This window comes from Pseudoliparis swirei, chromosome 11, assembly GCF_029220125.1.
Source record: "Pseudoliparis swirei isolate HS2019 ecotype Mariana Trench chromosome 11, NWPU_hadal_v1, whole genome shotgun sequence".
Classification (NCBI taxonomy): domain Eukaryota; kingdom Metazoa; phylum Chordata; class Actinopteri; order Perciformes; family Liparidae; genus Pseudoliparis; species Pseudoliparis swirei.
Genome location: NC_079398.1, coordinates 12,288,955 through 12,301,197, shown reverse-complemented (window position 1 = coordinate 12,301,197; position 12,243 = coordinate 12,288,955). Strand labels below are relative to the sequence as shown.

Genomic DNA, 12,243 nt, shown 5'->3' with positions numbered 1-12,243 from the left:
CAATGTGTTTATTTCTTTATTGTTTTTATTTTAACGAGAGTATCTGTTAATGACGAGTAAAATGGAACCATTCCCTTTTCTCTTGAACACCCGTTCGGAGCTTTCTGTGCTCGTCTACGGATGGCATCACGCTGCACATACTTGAGCACTTTTTGCAGTACGGCCTATGTCAATGTTGAAAGAGCATCCATCTGCCACTCAGCAAAACAACACCATGTCTCTGGCTGTAATTACAGGTTTGCCTCTGTGTACATACATGGGACTCACGAAAGTTGAGATCTTTTGTTCCTCATCTCCTCTGTGTACAATCCATCTGCTGTCTCTCTCTCCCTCTCTCTCTCTCTCTCTCTCTCTCTCTCTCTCTCTCCCTCCTGTCCTTCTTTGCCACTTATCTGTCCTTTAGTGACATGTACTGTTGAGCGTCCTACTTTCCTTAACCCACTTAAAATGCCTACCTTACCTGATGGTGCCACATTTACTAAATAGTGCCGCTTCCCTCCACCCACGCTAAGGGTGACTTTAACGTGTTTGGTTTGGTCAAACACAGGTCAGGTCCATTCGTCTGGTTAGCACGGTTCATTGTTTCTATGCACACAACCTTTCGATGTAAATCCCAGCAGCACGTCATCTCGGGTATTTTCCATCATTAATATGTCAAAATCTGTTCACACTACTGTGCTTGTATCGGACTCCTTGTTCTTTGCCAATTCATTAGGTCCATTAAAATCAGTGTGACAGCGCTGAATCGCTGCAGTACAAAACGCCTCCTTTTTCATCCCACCTCTCTACCTGTGTGACATTATTCATGCGGTTGATTTTTAAGTCTGATAATACTATTAATGCTTTTAATCAAGGTGTTTCTTCATTCTTAACGCTCTTGGATTGTTCTGTTTAAAGTCAATGTGAACAGGACCAGAACTGGATCTCAACAAGGTTTCCATATTTTCCTCTGAGTCCAGACAAATTGAACCAAACTACAGTTGTGAAGCCCCGTGACGAGACTGTGTGCTCATACCAAATGAAAACATTCCATCAAACTAGGATACTATATCTTTATCTATATCTGAAATACTGGGTTTTGGTTCTGGTGGTGGTGGAAAATAACATAAATATCAAAATAAAGGTTTGACTCGTATCAACCTCTGTGTGTGTTTGTGCTCGTCTTCAGGATGTGTTGAACACCATCGTCCGTTGCTGCTCGCCTCGCTTCTTCTTCCTCGGCCTGCCGGGCTTCACGATGCTCGTTGGAGATTTCATCACTGCTGCTGCCTGCGTGCTCAGCTCCGTCTCCTCAGAGGTACGCGCACACTGGTCACGCTCAGATGTATCATGCCAATCAAACTGGAATCCTAGAAAAGGAATATCATTGAAAACCTTTCATATACTATACTGTACTTAATAAATGATAAGGAATTTACTAAATCTGGATTGCTCCTCATACCTGTTGATCTTCAGTCACTGTCTTCTTCATTCACTCACTCAGAAATGATAGTTTTATGAATAAGTCTAAGAAGTTTCGAAATTTTACAGCTTTTTAACATTTGAAAAATACCAATTCTTTTGTAAAATCCAGTAGTTATTGAAGAGAATCTGAGGGTTCACAATTGTACTCTGAGACCGGATTGTGCAACAATTTCGAAGCATCCTAAGCCATGGAATCGTTGACTTTTAAAGTATCCCTCCATCTTATGGACGCAAAGTAAAACTTATTGCCCAATTGACATATAGCGGAAAATGAAATTGGCATTCCTTCAATTTTATATTGTGCTGTTCCTATTGCCATTGGGGCCTTTAAACAGAGTCCGCATTGCCCGGGAAAAAAATGCCAACAGGTGATTGTTTAAAGCCCGATACACAGTTCTGATGTACGTTTGCATTAATACTTGTGAAAATGTTTCACAATTGGCCAAATTTGGATCAATTAGTAGAGATTATGTTGACAGACCAATGAGATAACCAGGTTGCCAGCATACACAGATTTAAAGAAGGGCAATTAGTATTGCTTGTTTCTTTCTTCTCTGAACTATATGTTTTGGTTGCCAGACACTTTCTACAACATGTACAACCTGCTGTACAGCTGCACCCGTTGCCCATTCTGTTGTCCCACACCAACCGTGTGTCAAGAGGTTCTGTTGAGCATCAGCAGAATCGTAAAAAAATAGACTCCTCGAAGAAGGTTGTTTTTTACGTAGCTTTAGGGAATGAATAATAGCATATTTTTTTTTATTATTATCTGTTGCAGGCTCCAAGGACGGAGGCTCAGACCGTCCTGGGCTCTCTCGTGTGTTTCCCCAACCTTTATCTACAGATTCCTGTCCTGCAGCGTGTGCCGGGCTCTGATGACATCACCGTAAGCGATGAGAATATCAAGGTAAAATGGTCCGCGTGTGCATTTTGATTATATGTGCCATCTGAATACAAAACAAACGCTTACTGTATGTTGTAATTAGATTCATCACATGCAGTATGAAGAAAAGAGTTTTACACTTAAAATGTGAAAATTAGAATCTTGAGTGATTTGACATCTTATGTTATAATTAAAATGTGTCAACTCTTTACATGTATCAAATCAAGTGAATGGCATCCTTTGAGAACATGTTGTAAACGTGTTTGTTTTATTTGCGGTCCAGGATTACCTGGTCAACATCTTACTAGAGACTGCAACAAAGGAACACTGTGAAGGGGCCAGGTATGATCGGCAATATTGATGATGCTTTTTTTTTTTAGGTTGCACTTTCCTATTTATTTGTATTGATTGGAAATGGATGTACTTGGAGTATAACATGGAGAATTACAATTAAAAAGCTAATTGATACAGAGCATTTATTAATGTCTGCGAAGGCTAGCCGTCGGATCCCAGAGGAGGTAATCCCAAAATCATAGATATGCATTGAATTTGGAATCTAGCACATTCTAGTTTAATTGTACATTTTTTTCAGAGTATTTTTTGTACAATTCAAATTAGTCTCAGATTTACAGGTCAGTCTTCACTGTCTTCTGTCGTTCAGGTGCATTGCTGTGTGCAGTCTGGGTTTGTGGGTGTGTGAGGAGCTGATGCAGAACAACATCCACCACCAGGTCAAAGACGCCATCAATGTTCTGGGAGTAACACTAAAGGTCAGTGACCCACTGAGGCGAGGACGCTTGCATCTGCAGGCGGCTCTCCGCTCACTCCCCACGTGAAAACTCATCTATATAAATCTGCTTTTAACCTGTGATGCGAGTTATGCATGTTTTTTGTTTTGTTTCTTGCCGTTATATAATGTCATCTCTCTGCCTTGTTTATATCGTAATTGCTTTCATTGTTTCTGTTTTTACCATGTAAAGTGGCTTTAAGTACCCTTTTTCAAAGTGCTATAGAAAATAAATGTATTATTATCCGCTCATTTATTTGTGCAATATGATTTATAGAACACAACTGCACTTTAATAAACGGTTGCATCATGGGCAGTGGTGACGATTGTAACTGTGGCAAAGATTCTGAATAGAAATGATCATTGTTGGCAACGGTGTCTTTACATATTGATGTAGGGAGCCTGGGTTTCATCAGTCGGTTTTTTTTTTACCACACGGGCCCGATAGTGTTTAGCTCTAACAGAAATGATAGTTGATTACAGAAAAGGACCGCAGGACATTTTCAACATAGTGAGTGGACAAAAAGTGTGAGAATAAAACATGTCCAATGATGTGGTTCATGGGCATATTTTGGAAGAGCTCTCTTTTCTCCCTGAGTGAAGAGATGCAGAGAGAGCTGTTTTTTGTTTTTGTGCGGGGTTTTTTTTTTCCATGGAAAAGGGTTTGGGGCGGTGGCGTAATTTCCAGGCTGCTCGCTCTCGGTAGATGTGGGCCAATTTAAGCAGCTACATCTCCCAGCTTCCTGGTCGAGCAACCCCCCTTCTCTAATGGAGCAGTAATCACTCCCCTGTACAACTTGACACACGGACTCAGCCAGCCCCAAAATAGAGGGTATAGGCTGGGTGGGGGATCTAGGGGGAAGAGTGGCACTGAGAGTCTCTTTTCTAAAAGCAGGTGCTGAACTCTCAGGGCCCCTTTTTGTGTTTGGCCATTTCTGCACTCCCCACATTGTCTGCCCTTGTTACATGTTGAGAGGCATTCAGCTGGAAGAAATGAGAAATTCTATTTCTCCACAAAGAATTTCAAATCACGACAGAAATCCACATTTGGAGAAAATTGTCAACCGCTCAATTTTTTTTGCCCCGCAATGAGTCTGGAGAAAATGAACGATGGTTTAAAGAGGGAATCAAATTATGCTTATTATATGCAGAGTAAGTGAAAAATTAAATTGAAGAGGAAAGTACTCCGAATTTTGTCACAGACAATAAATACCGGAACTTTTTGATTTGCTTTGGTTGCATGCAGGTGAAGTGTCTGTGTGGAGAGCAAAAGAAGTGTAATGCAATGTAAACAATGTGGAGCCCATCGGATATCGGCCATATCGATGTGGCTTTTTTATTTATTTTGCTTTTTTTTTTAAATCTATTTTTATATGCATATATCTGTTGATAGCAAAGTGTCACCGTAACAATGCCAAGGCAGTTGCCTTAACCCTTGTGTTGCCTTAGGGTCATTTTGACCCGAATCAATATTACACCCTCCCCCCGCCGTTGGGTCATTTTGACCCGATTCAATGTTTCACCCTCCTGTTACCTTTATATTTACTAACATATTTTACCCTTTGGGTTCAATTTGACGCCAGCAATTAAAACCTCCAGAAAATTATTAGAATTAATATTGTTTTCCAAGTTTAAGTGTGAGGCACTTTATGTTTGTTTGTTGACTACCGAAAGAACACCGACATTAAACATTGAATGGGGTCAAATTAATCCTAAGGCGGGGGGAGGGTGTAATATTGATTCGGGTCAAAATGACCCTAAGGCAACACAAGGGTTAAGGAGCATTATTCTGCCCCCAAAAATGTCCATGTATGATAGAAAAATACTGGTTCATCAACAAAACTATTATGAAAGGAGCCAAGCGCTTTACATCGTTGACCCGTCTTTTTTTTGCTTGTTGGTCCAGTTTGGGAACAAAGCGGTGGCTCAAGTGGCCTGTGACGTGTTTCAGCTGCTCATCTCCCACTGGGAACATCTCCTGAGGTTGGAGTCCACTTTGCCTAAGAAAATCATTGAGGTAACACACATACACACACACACACACGCAAACACACATTTAAATTGCCAGCAGCCATTAGGGGCCTGTGAAAACATATAAGTAAGACATTGAATGCGAAATTACTATCAAGTCACTTAAGCTTTTAAATGCAAGTCTTACATGAGTCATTACGCATGCATATGCACACTCGACATCCCGTGGCATCACGTCCATTTTAGCACACAGACCTGACTCAGCTGATGAATGGGAGTGTGTCATCCAATTATCTTTCTCCTCGATTTGTCCCAACACAGATCTTTGTGGCCACAATAGCCTTTTTGTTGCCAAGCGCAGAGCACTCAACAGTGGAAGCAGACAAAAAGGTACATGGGGGGGACATGGCTGAGATCTAAAGGCCGTTGATCTACCATGTTGGAATTGTGCATTTGCGAAGGAATGTTCCATCTGAAGTGATTTGTTCTTTTTTTACCTGTCTTGTTGTTATCCGTCTTCGCAGTTCTCAGCAATGCACCGGTTGTTTTCTCTCTTGCAGTGACAACGTGTGTTTATATGTCGATGTGATGACCACGTTTCCTCCTCACTTCCACAGTTGATGGTGTCCCTGCTGCTCTGCCTGTTGGACTGGTGCATGGCCGTTCCCCTGAGTCTGCTGCTGGAGCCCATCACCATGCCGTCGCTGGAGGACCGCACGTCCCACAAGGCCCCGCTGCTGGACTACATCTACAGGGTGGGTAGCCCCACTGGCAGCTGGTGGGTTGGAAAAGCTCAAAGTGTACAACAAACAAACCTGGCCATGTTTTACGACCGTCTTCTTGCCAATATCCGTTGGAGCATGCATAGTATTTGCTTGCAGACACAATAACCTAAAGCTTTGACACCTCCACCCCCACCCCACCCAATGGGCTTGCCACTTTAATTAGACTCACCTCCACCGTGACCTCATGACCATGCCTCATTTAACATTATCGTGGCACAACGGCAAAGAAGCACCCACTGTAGCCGACGCATGCGGTTGGCATTTATCATAAGCAGGAAACACGCACAACTTGCTTTGTAGTAACAATAACTGCCTTAGCTTGAAACGGGCAGAATATGCGGTATTCATTCTAGTTCTCTGTATTTGTCCCTCTAAACCTTTATTTTATGGCCTGACCCAGAGGATGAGGGCTAAGCTTCAGGCACAAATGAATGAGGTATTATTCATTCCCTCCTGTCTGGGCAGATGCGGTCAACGGCAGATCTTTGTAAGGATGTCACCCCTGATAAGAAATGGTCCAATTATTCAAACAGGACCCTTTGTCCAGTTGATAAGCTCAGGCTATAAACGCTTGTCCTGGAGATTTGAATGGAATATGTCTTAATATGAGAACGACTGCAGCTGCTATGAAAGCAAAGACAATTAGGCATGATTGGTTGTCTATCAGCACACAAAAGGCATAGCCCCTCTTGGTTTCATTGGAAATAATATATTAAGCAAGGCATCACACAGTGTGACAATATTAATGAAATATCAATACTGGAATCTGTGCATTTCCAAAGATGCCTCGGCTGCTAATTATTCTCCATAGCAAGCAGAGAGTAGCTTCCCTAATGCTCGGCAAGAGTCACTGACGAGCAGGGGCTGTCCATTTATTGTTCATGCTTCACCTTCCTTTAATTACAGTTTTATATTTAACATACGACGAGCCATCAAACACCAGCACAATACATGCACCCAGCTGATACGGTCTTCTTGCCATTTATTCTGAGCTGATGAGAGAAGTAAAAAAATAAAGATAATTGTAATAGTTGTTGGTGACTAACAGCATGCAGATCGATGTAAAAGGCAACATTGCATTAGAGCTCATTGGTTCACTGGAGTTCTGCTCAAGCTTCTCCATCTCTGCTCCTTCAGCTCGCCTCGGCAGCCAGCTGTGCGTGTGCGTGTGCGTGTGTGTGTGTGTGTGTGTGTGTGTGTGTGTGTGTGTGTGTGTGTGTGTGTGTGTGTGTGTGTGTGTGTGTGTGTGTGTGTGTGTGTGTGTGTGTGTGTGTGTGTGTGTGTGTGTGTGTGTTTGTGTGTGTGTGTGTGTGAGTCATTGTCTCTGTTTGCATTTCTATTATTTGATTTACGTGAGCACACAGGTGAATTTACGTGTCCATTCCATATGTGGCCCTTTAACTACAACATGCGCTGTGTGTTACCTTCCAGGAACTGTTGCTATGCGAAGTGCAGTCACTTAGTTGTCAAGCACAGCTGTGGGTCCGTTCCCCCCCCCCCCCCTTTCTGTCTCTCCACCTCTCCACGGAGGAAGCTCTTTGGGGCTTTGGTGTAGCAGCTGTTTGGTTCAGGTCTTTTCAGCTTCAAGCCTTCAATCCCTCCCTCCCCCATGCACCCAGAGGTCTGCTCGGTAGAATCATCCACATACTGTCTACATTGCCCCACACAATACTGTTTCAGATGTCAGGGCCAGCCTGCCTCTCGGAGCGTCTCCCTGCCAAGTTTGAGTGCATGTGTGTACTGAATGGGATTAGCCTTTGCATGGCTTTACCCAAGTTGCTCTCCTCTGAATGAGAGGCCCCCCTCATTTACATACATTAGGCATATGTTTTAGCCACTCATAGGCAGCACCTTCCCTCCACTCAGATTATACAGTGTACAGGTGTGTTTGTCTGTGTGGCTGCGCGTGCATGTTTGTGGTGGCACAGGGATAAAGTCCTAATTAAATCAAACAGTGTAAACCTGTCCAATGCCGTAATCAACTGCCCCAGTGCGTCTTATCTCCCCCTGCCAACGGATGCTCTGCCATCTGTTATGCAGATCGATACACTCGCACATCACAGGAGGAATGGATTAGTGGCAGTAAAGACCCTCTTGTCCCTCCTTCTCTCCCTCCCTCCCTCCATCGCCGTATGATGTAAATGGACCATATATTCCCCTTTCATATGCTCCTGGTTATGTCGATCTGTAGCAGGACTGCAGGAGTGTCACTGCGTCGTCTGACCAAACACCCCCAGATCGGTCTTTTACACATCGAAGTTCAAGTTCAGTCACCAACGTTCTGTAGAAAAGCTGCCCAGACACACTTCATGGGAATCACACAGTCCTGCCCTTCCTCTGTGATTCCTCAGGCGCTGCACTGCTGTGTGGCCGGCTCCAACCTGCACACCCAACAGAGCCACTACCTGCTCAGCCTGTCAGACTTGTCCACTGACTATGACCTCATGTTGGGTCAAGTTAAGAGCTTCGAGCCGCCGCCCTCCCAGACCGCCACCACCGACTTCGGCGACCTGCTCACCGTCGCCGAGGGTAAGGACATGGAGCCTTCTGGGTTTCTTTTTGTTGTCGTTGTTTTACCGCCTGCAACATTGCACTGGACTGGCAGATGAAAGTGGGATGACGGTTTATTAGGTTTGCATGTGTGAGAGAGTACAGCTGAGTTAGTGGTAGATGTCGTTTATCACATTATAGTGTATCCCCAGATGACGAGCTCTGCTAACTTTTTTTTGACACTATTTTATTTCAGCTCCTGATGTTCCCATACACACACACCCCTCTGCCCCCCTCCTCTCCTCCCCCCCCCCGCCACACACACACACACTAACACAGCAATGCAAATTAATCCAAAAAAGGACTACGGAGGAAAAACGAACTCTGAGTAGCTCACCCATTTAGAGCTTCTCCATTAAATGTCAATATTTTATTAAAAGTATAGAAAGGAAATCAAGCATCACAGGGTTGATGTTCGCATTAGTACTCTTAGCCCTAGAGAGAAGACCCATTATGGGGTTTAGATAGATGTGAATTTTTTTTCCTTCTTTTTTGTGACCTTGTGATTCCATTAAGCAATGTATTCCTCTCTCCCTCGTGTCCTCAACTTCTGTAAAGTCCTTAGAGAGACCAAAAACAACGTGCAGTCTAGTGTAACAATGTAAGAACATTTTAACCGTACTTTCGCCCTGAAAATGTCACCACACCTCTGCTCTCTGATGCACAGCTGCAAGATTGTTAGTAGAAATAGCAAAACACTATCAAACGAGCAAACCAAAGAGTGCCGGCCTATGTCCCCACCTCATATTGATCAAGTCACATCAAAGGGCTTGTGCATCTCTAATGCAGCTTGCTCTGATTTCTAAAGAGCTTTCTCCACTTTGATGGGGGATGATGGTATTGATAGCACTGTCACAATGCAGGAGTGCATCTTCTTGTTTTTCCCACATCACTGCAGAATAAAGCACAGCAAGCCTTTCACTTGGGTGTAAAAAAAAAAAACCCCGGCAATTCACTAAGTATAGTCCTATTAAGCAGCATGTAGAGATGGTGGTTCTCATTAGCACCAGTTTCAAAGCTTGTCAATTGTAAGATGACTCTATGGGCTTTTGAAAGTTGTCTCTCATAATTAGATGCCACCTACTCGGAGGTGTGCTGGCCAAGCTATTGTGAGAAATGAATAAAGTATCCTCTATGAGTAATCATGAATAAGATTTGGCTTTGTATGACGAAAAAAAGCTATTGGATGATAAGATCTCTACACACAAATGTGCGTACTCCACAAGAAAGCTCCATTTGTAGCTTTATTCCTATCCCATCAGTAACTTTAGCGATTGACTAGGTTTTACACTTTCTCACTTGTATTTTCCTTCAGACGTATTCTCATCTCCCCGTCTTTTTATTCCTTCACCAGAAAAGCGACGTCGGAACATGGAGTTGATTCCCCTGACGGCGCGGATGGTCATGACGCACCTCGTGAACCATCTCGGCCATCATCCCCTGAGTGGCGGCCCCGCCCTGCTCCATAGCCTCGTGAGCGAGAACCACGACAACCCTTACGTGGAGTCGTCCGAGCTGTCCTCCGAGGTCTTCAAAAGCCCCAACCTGCAGCTGTTTGTCTTCAACGACAGCACGCTGGTGTCCTACCTGCAGATCCCCGCCGAGGCCCCCGCTGTCGGACAGCCCCCCAAGCCCTCCTCCCAAGTGCGCGTCATCGTCCGGGACATCTCGGGCAAATACTCGTGGGATGGCGCAATCCTCTACTGCACCACCCAGGAGGACTCTGTCGATGCAGGCGTTTTTAATGCAGTTGATCGCCCTCTTTCGACGACCGCCGATGTCTCTCACAGCGGAAACCAGCCCAACTCTCCGACAAAGGGGCCGTACAAAAACCACTGCTCCGTCTCGGACTCACTCTCCGACTGCTGTGAGGAGGAGGAGGTCGATATTCTGGATATGCTTTTGGAGAACCTCGGCCACAGCAGCCCAGAATGCCTGCCCCAGCCACAGCTCAGGCTCAACCAGCCGGCCTCCTCCCCCCATGGCATGAACATAGAACAAGAGAGCGCCATCCTCGAGGCCATTCTGCGCCAGACGCAGCAGGAGGAAGAGCAAGTGAGGAGGTGGGATGCTGATGTCAGTTTTCGGGCCGCCTGCCACAGGGAACCCTCCCACCAGGAGCCGAAGGCCCCTTTCTACTTCTGCCGGCTGCTCCTTAATGACCTTGGCATGAACTCTTGGGACCGCAGGTACACTACCAAATTAAGTTGGCTCCAATAATTGGTTTGCACTGTTCTAGAAGAAAGAAGAGGCGCATGTGGTTGTGGGAAGTCATGCTGCTTATTTTAATCTGAATTTATTTCTTCATCATTCGGTCTGCAAATCGCATCATAAATGTGAGCGACATGACAGAAACAATAATACACAACATTGTGTTGAAACCTCTGCAGTCCAAAAACTATTAACGATCCAGAGTTGCATCATTCCTCCTCAAAGTAACTCGGCTGTCGGCTCGTTACTCAAAGAGAGAAAGAGCAAAGCTCAAAGCACTGTGGAGTCTAGAGTGTCTTAATCTCCTCTCCACAGGGTTAAAGTGCCCAGCTGTTTTCACAGGTCTACCTTGCAGAGCCACATCTTTGCCGTGCTCCCCCGTAAATGAAAAGCTTACACCTCCTTAATGCTGATGGTGCAACGTGCACACAGCTCGTAGGAGATTGCCGTTTGCACCTGTGACCTTTTTTTTTTTAACCTTTCGTTAACCATGTCTGAAAAAAACTTTGGTTGAAAAGATTTTCAGGACAATTTGCTCGTAGATCATGTCACTTTTATTATATCCCATTTAATTGAGATTGTTTTTATCGAACAGGAAAAGTTTCCATCTGTTGAAGAAGAACTCCAAACTCTTAAGGGAACTGAAGAACTTGGATTCCAGACAGTGGTAAAACCTTAATCTGTTTATCTATCTATATATCTGATAATCATCAGGTTGTCCCTGCAGCCCTATGGTAAACCTATTTCTACATTAAATTAGCACAGGTTATAAATCACACAGTTGGTCCAAGCTGATTGTATTGCCCTCTCCCTCCCTTCCTCCCCAATGATCTTTCTAATTTGTACCACGTCCTGTTGATCACACCCCTGGAAGTCTCCCACTATCACTCTTGCTGTCCTTCTCTTGTGTCTCTCTTAGTCCAATCAATAAGTACACCACACATTGCTGATGACGGGAGCTTATTAAAAATGTTCCCTCAAGACTAGACTTCATCCTCCCAGATGGCCAGACTCGGTTGGGCAAAAAACAACCTGTGCGCAAGCATGCAAAGTGCCCTAAATCTACCCCAGCGTGATGTACTGCCATGGCAACAGGGAAAGTCGATGGGATTTTCTACAATCTTTTTAAAATAATGTTGGAGCTGGAGGGATGCTGATAGAATGTGCAGACAAACTTTTTCTATTTCCTGATTCATACCAACTCAATTACACTCTTTACAGTCATTGGGCTTGCATTTCACAGCAGGTGGCAATAGTAGTAAGAACCTTTTCAAGTTCTGTTGTGATTATAAAAGTGGCTGCTCTGTTGTTGTTGCTGTTTTTTTTTTTTTAAATAAAGTATTTTGTTCTGTAGCCGAGAGACGCACAAGATTGCCGTGTTCTACATTGGAGAGGGCCAAGAGGACAAGTGCTCCATCTTATCAAACAGCGCAGGCAGCCAGGCGTACGAGGACTTTGTGTCTGGGCTGGGATGGGAGGTGCCGACAACCACACCCTCAAAGCATTCAACACATCCTCTGCCTTCCGCAGATACAGCCAAAATACGAACACACTTGCACTCCGAACGCATTAAACTGTGCGTGTGTCCCTCA

The 12,243-nt window shown here is 44.4% G+C and overlaps 1 protein-coding gene across 10 annotated transcripts in view; it reads left to right on the top strand.

The window, feature by feature from the left end:
* The window catches only part of ralgapa2 (Ral GTPase activating protein catalytic subunit alpha 2), a 96,193-nt gene that overhangs the window by 51,899 nt on the left and 32,051 nt on the right, over positions 1 to 12,243 (top strand). For all 10 annotated transcript variants that reach the window (XR_008833283.1, XR_008833282.1, XR_008833280.1 and 7 more), the window contains 11 exons: positions 1,169 to 1,297; positions 2,243 to 2,371; positions 2,631 to 2,689; positions 3,009 to 3,117; positions 5,041 to 5,151; positions 5,427 to 5,495; positions 5,723 to 5,860; positions 8,242 to 8,419; positions 9,795 to 10,629; positions 11,247 to 11,318; positions 12,006 to 12,129. Coding sequence is in view for 4 of the 10 variants with exons in the window: in XM_056427341.1 (XP_056283316.1) it covers positions 1,169 to 1,297; positions 2,243 to 2,371; positions 2,631 to 2,689; positions 3,009 to 3,117; positions 5,041 to 5,151; positions 5,427 to 5,495; positions 5,723 to 5,860; positions 8,242 to 8,419; positions 9,795 to 10,629; positions 11,247 to 11,318; positions 12,006 to 12,129 (1,953 nt within the window). In the remaining 6 variants the exon portion in view is untranslated. The remainder of the gene's footprint in view (positions 1 to 1,168; positions 1,298 to 2,242; positions 2,372 to 2,630; positions 2,690 to 3,008; positions 3,118 to 5,040; positions 5,152 to 5,426; positions 5,496 to 5,722; positions 5,861 to 8,241; positions 8,420 to 9,794; positions 10,630 to 11,246; positions 11,319 to 12,005; positions 12,130 to 12,243) is intronic.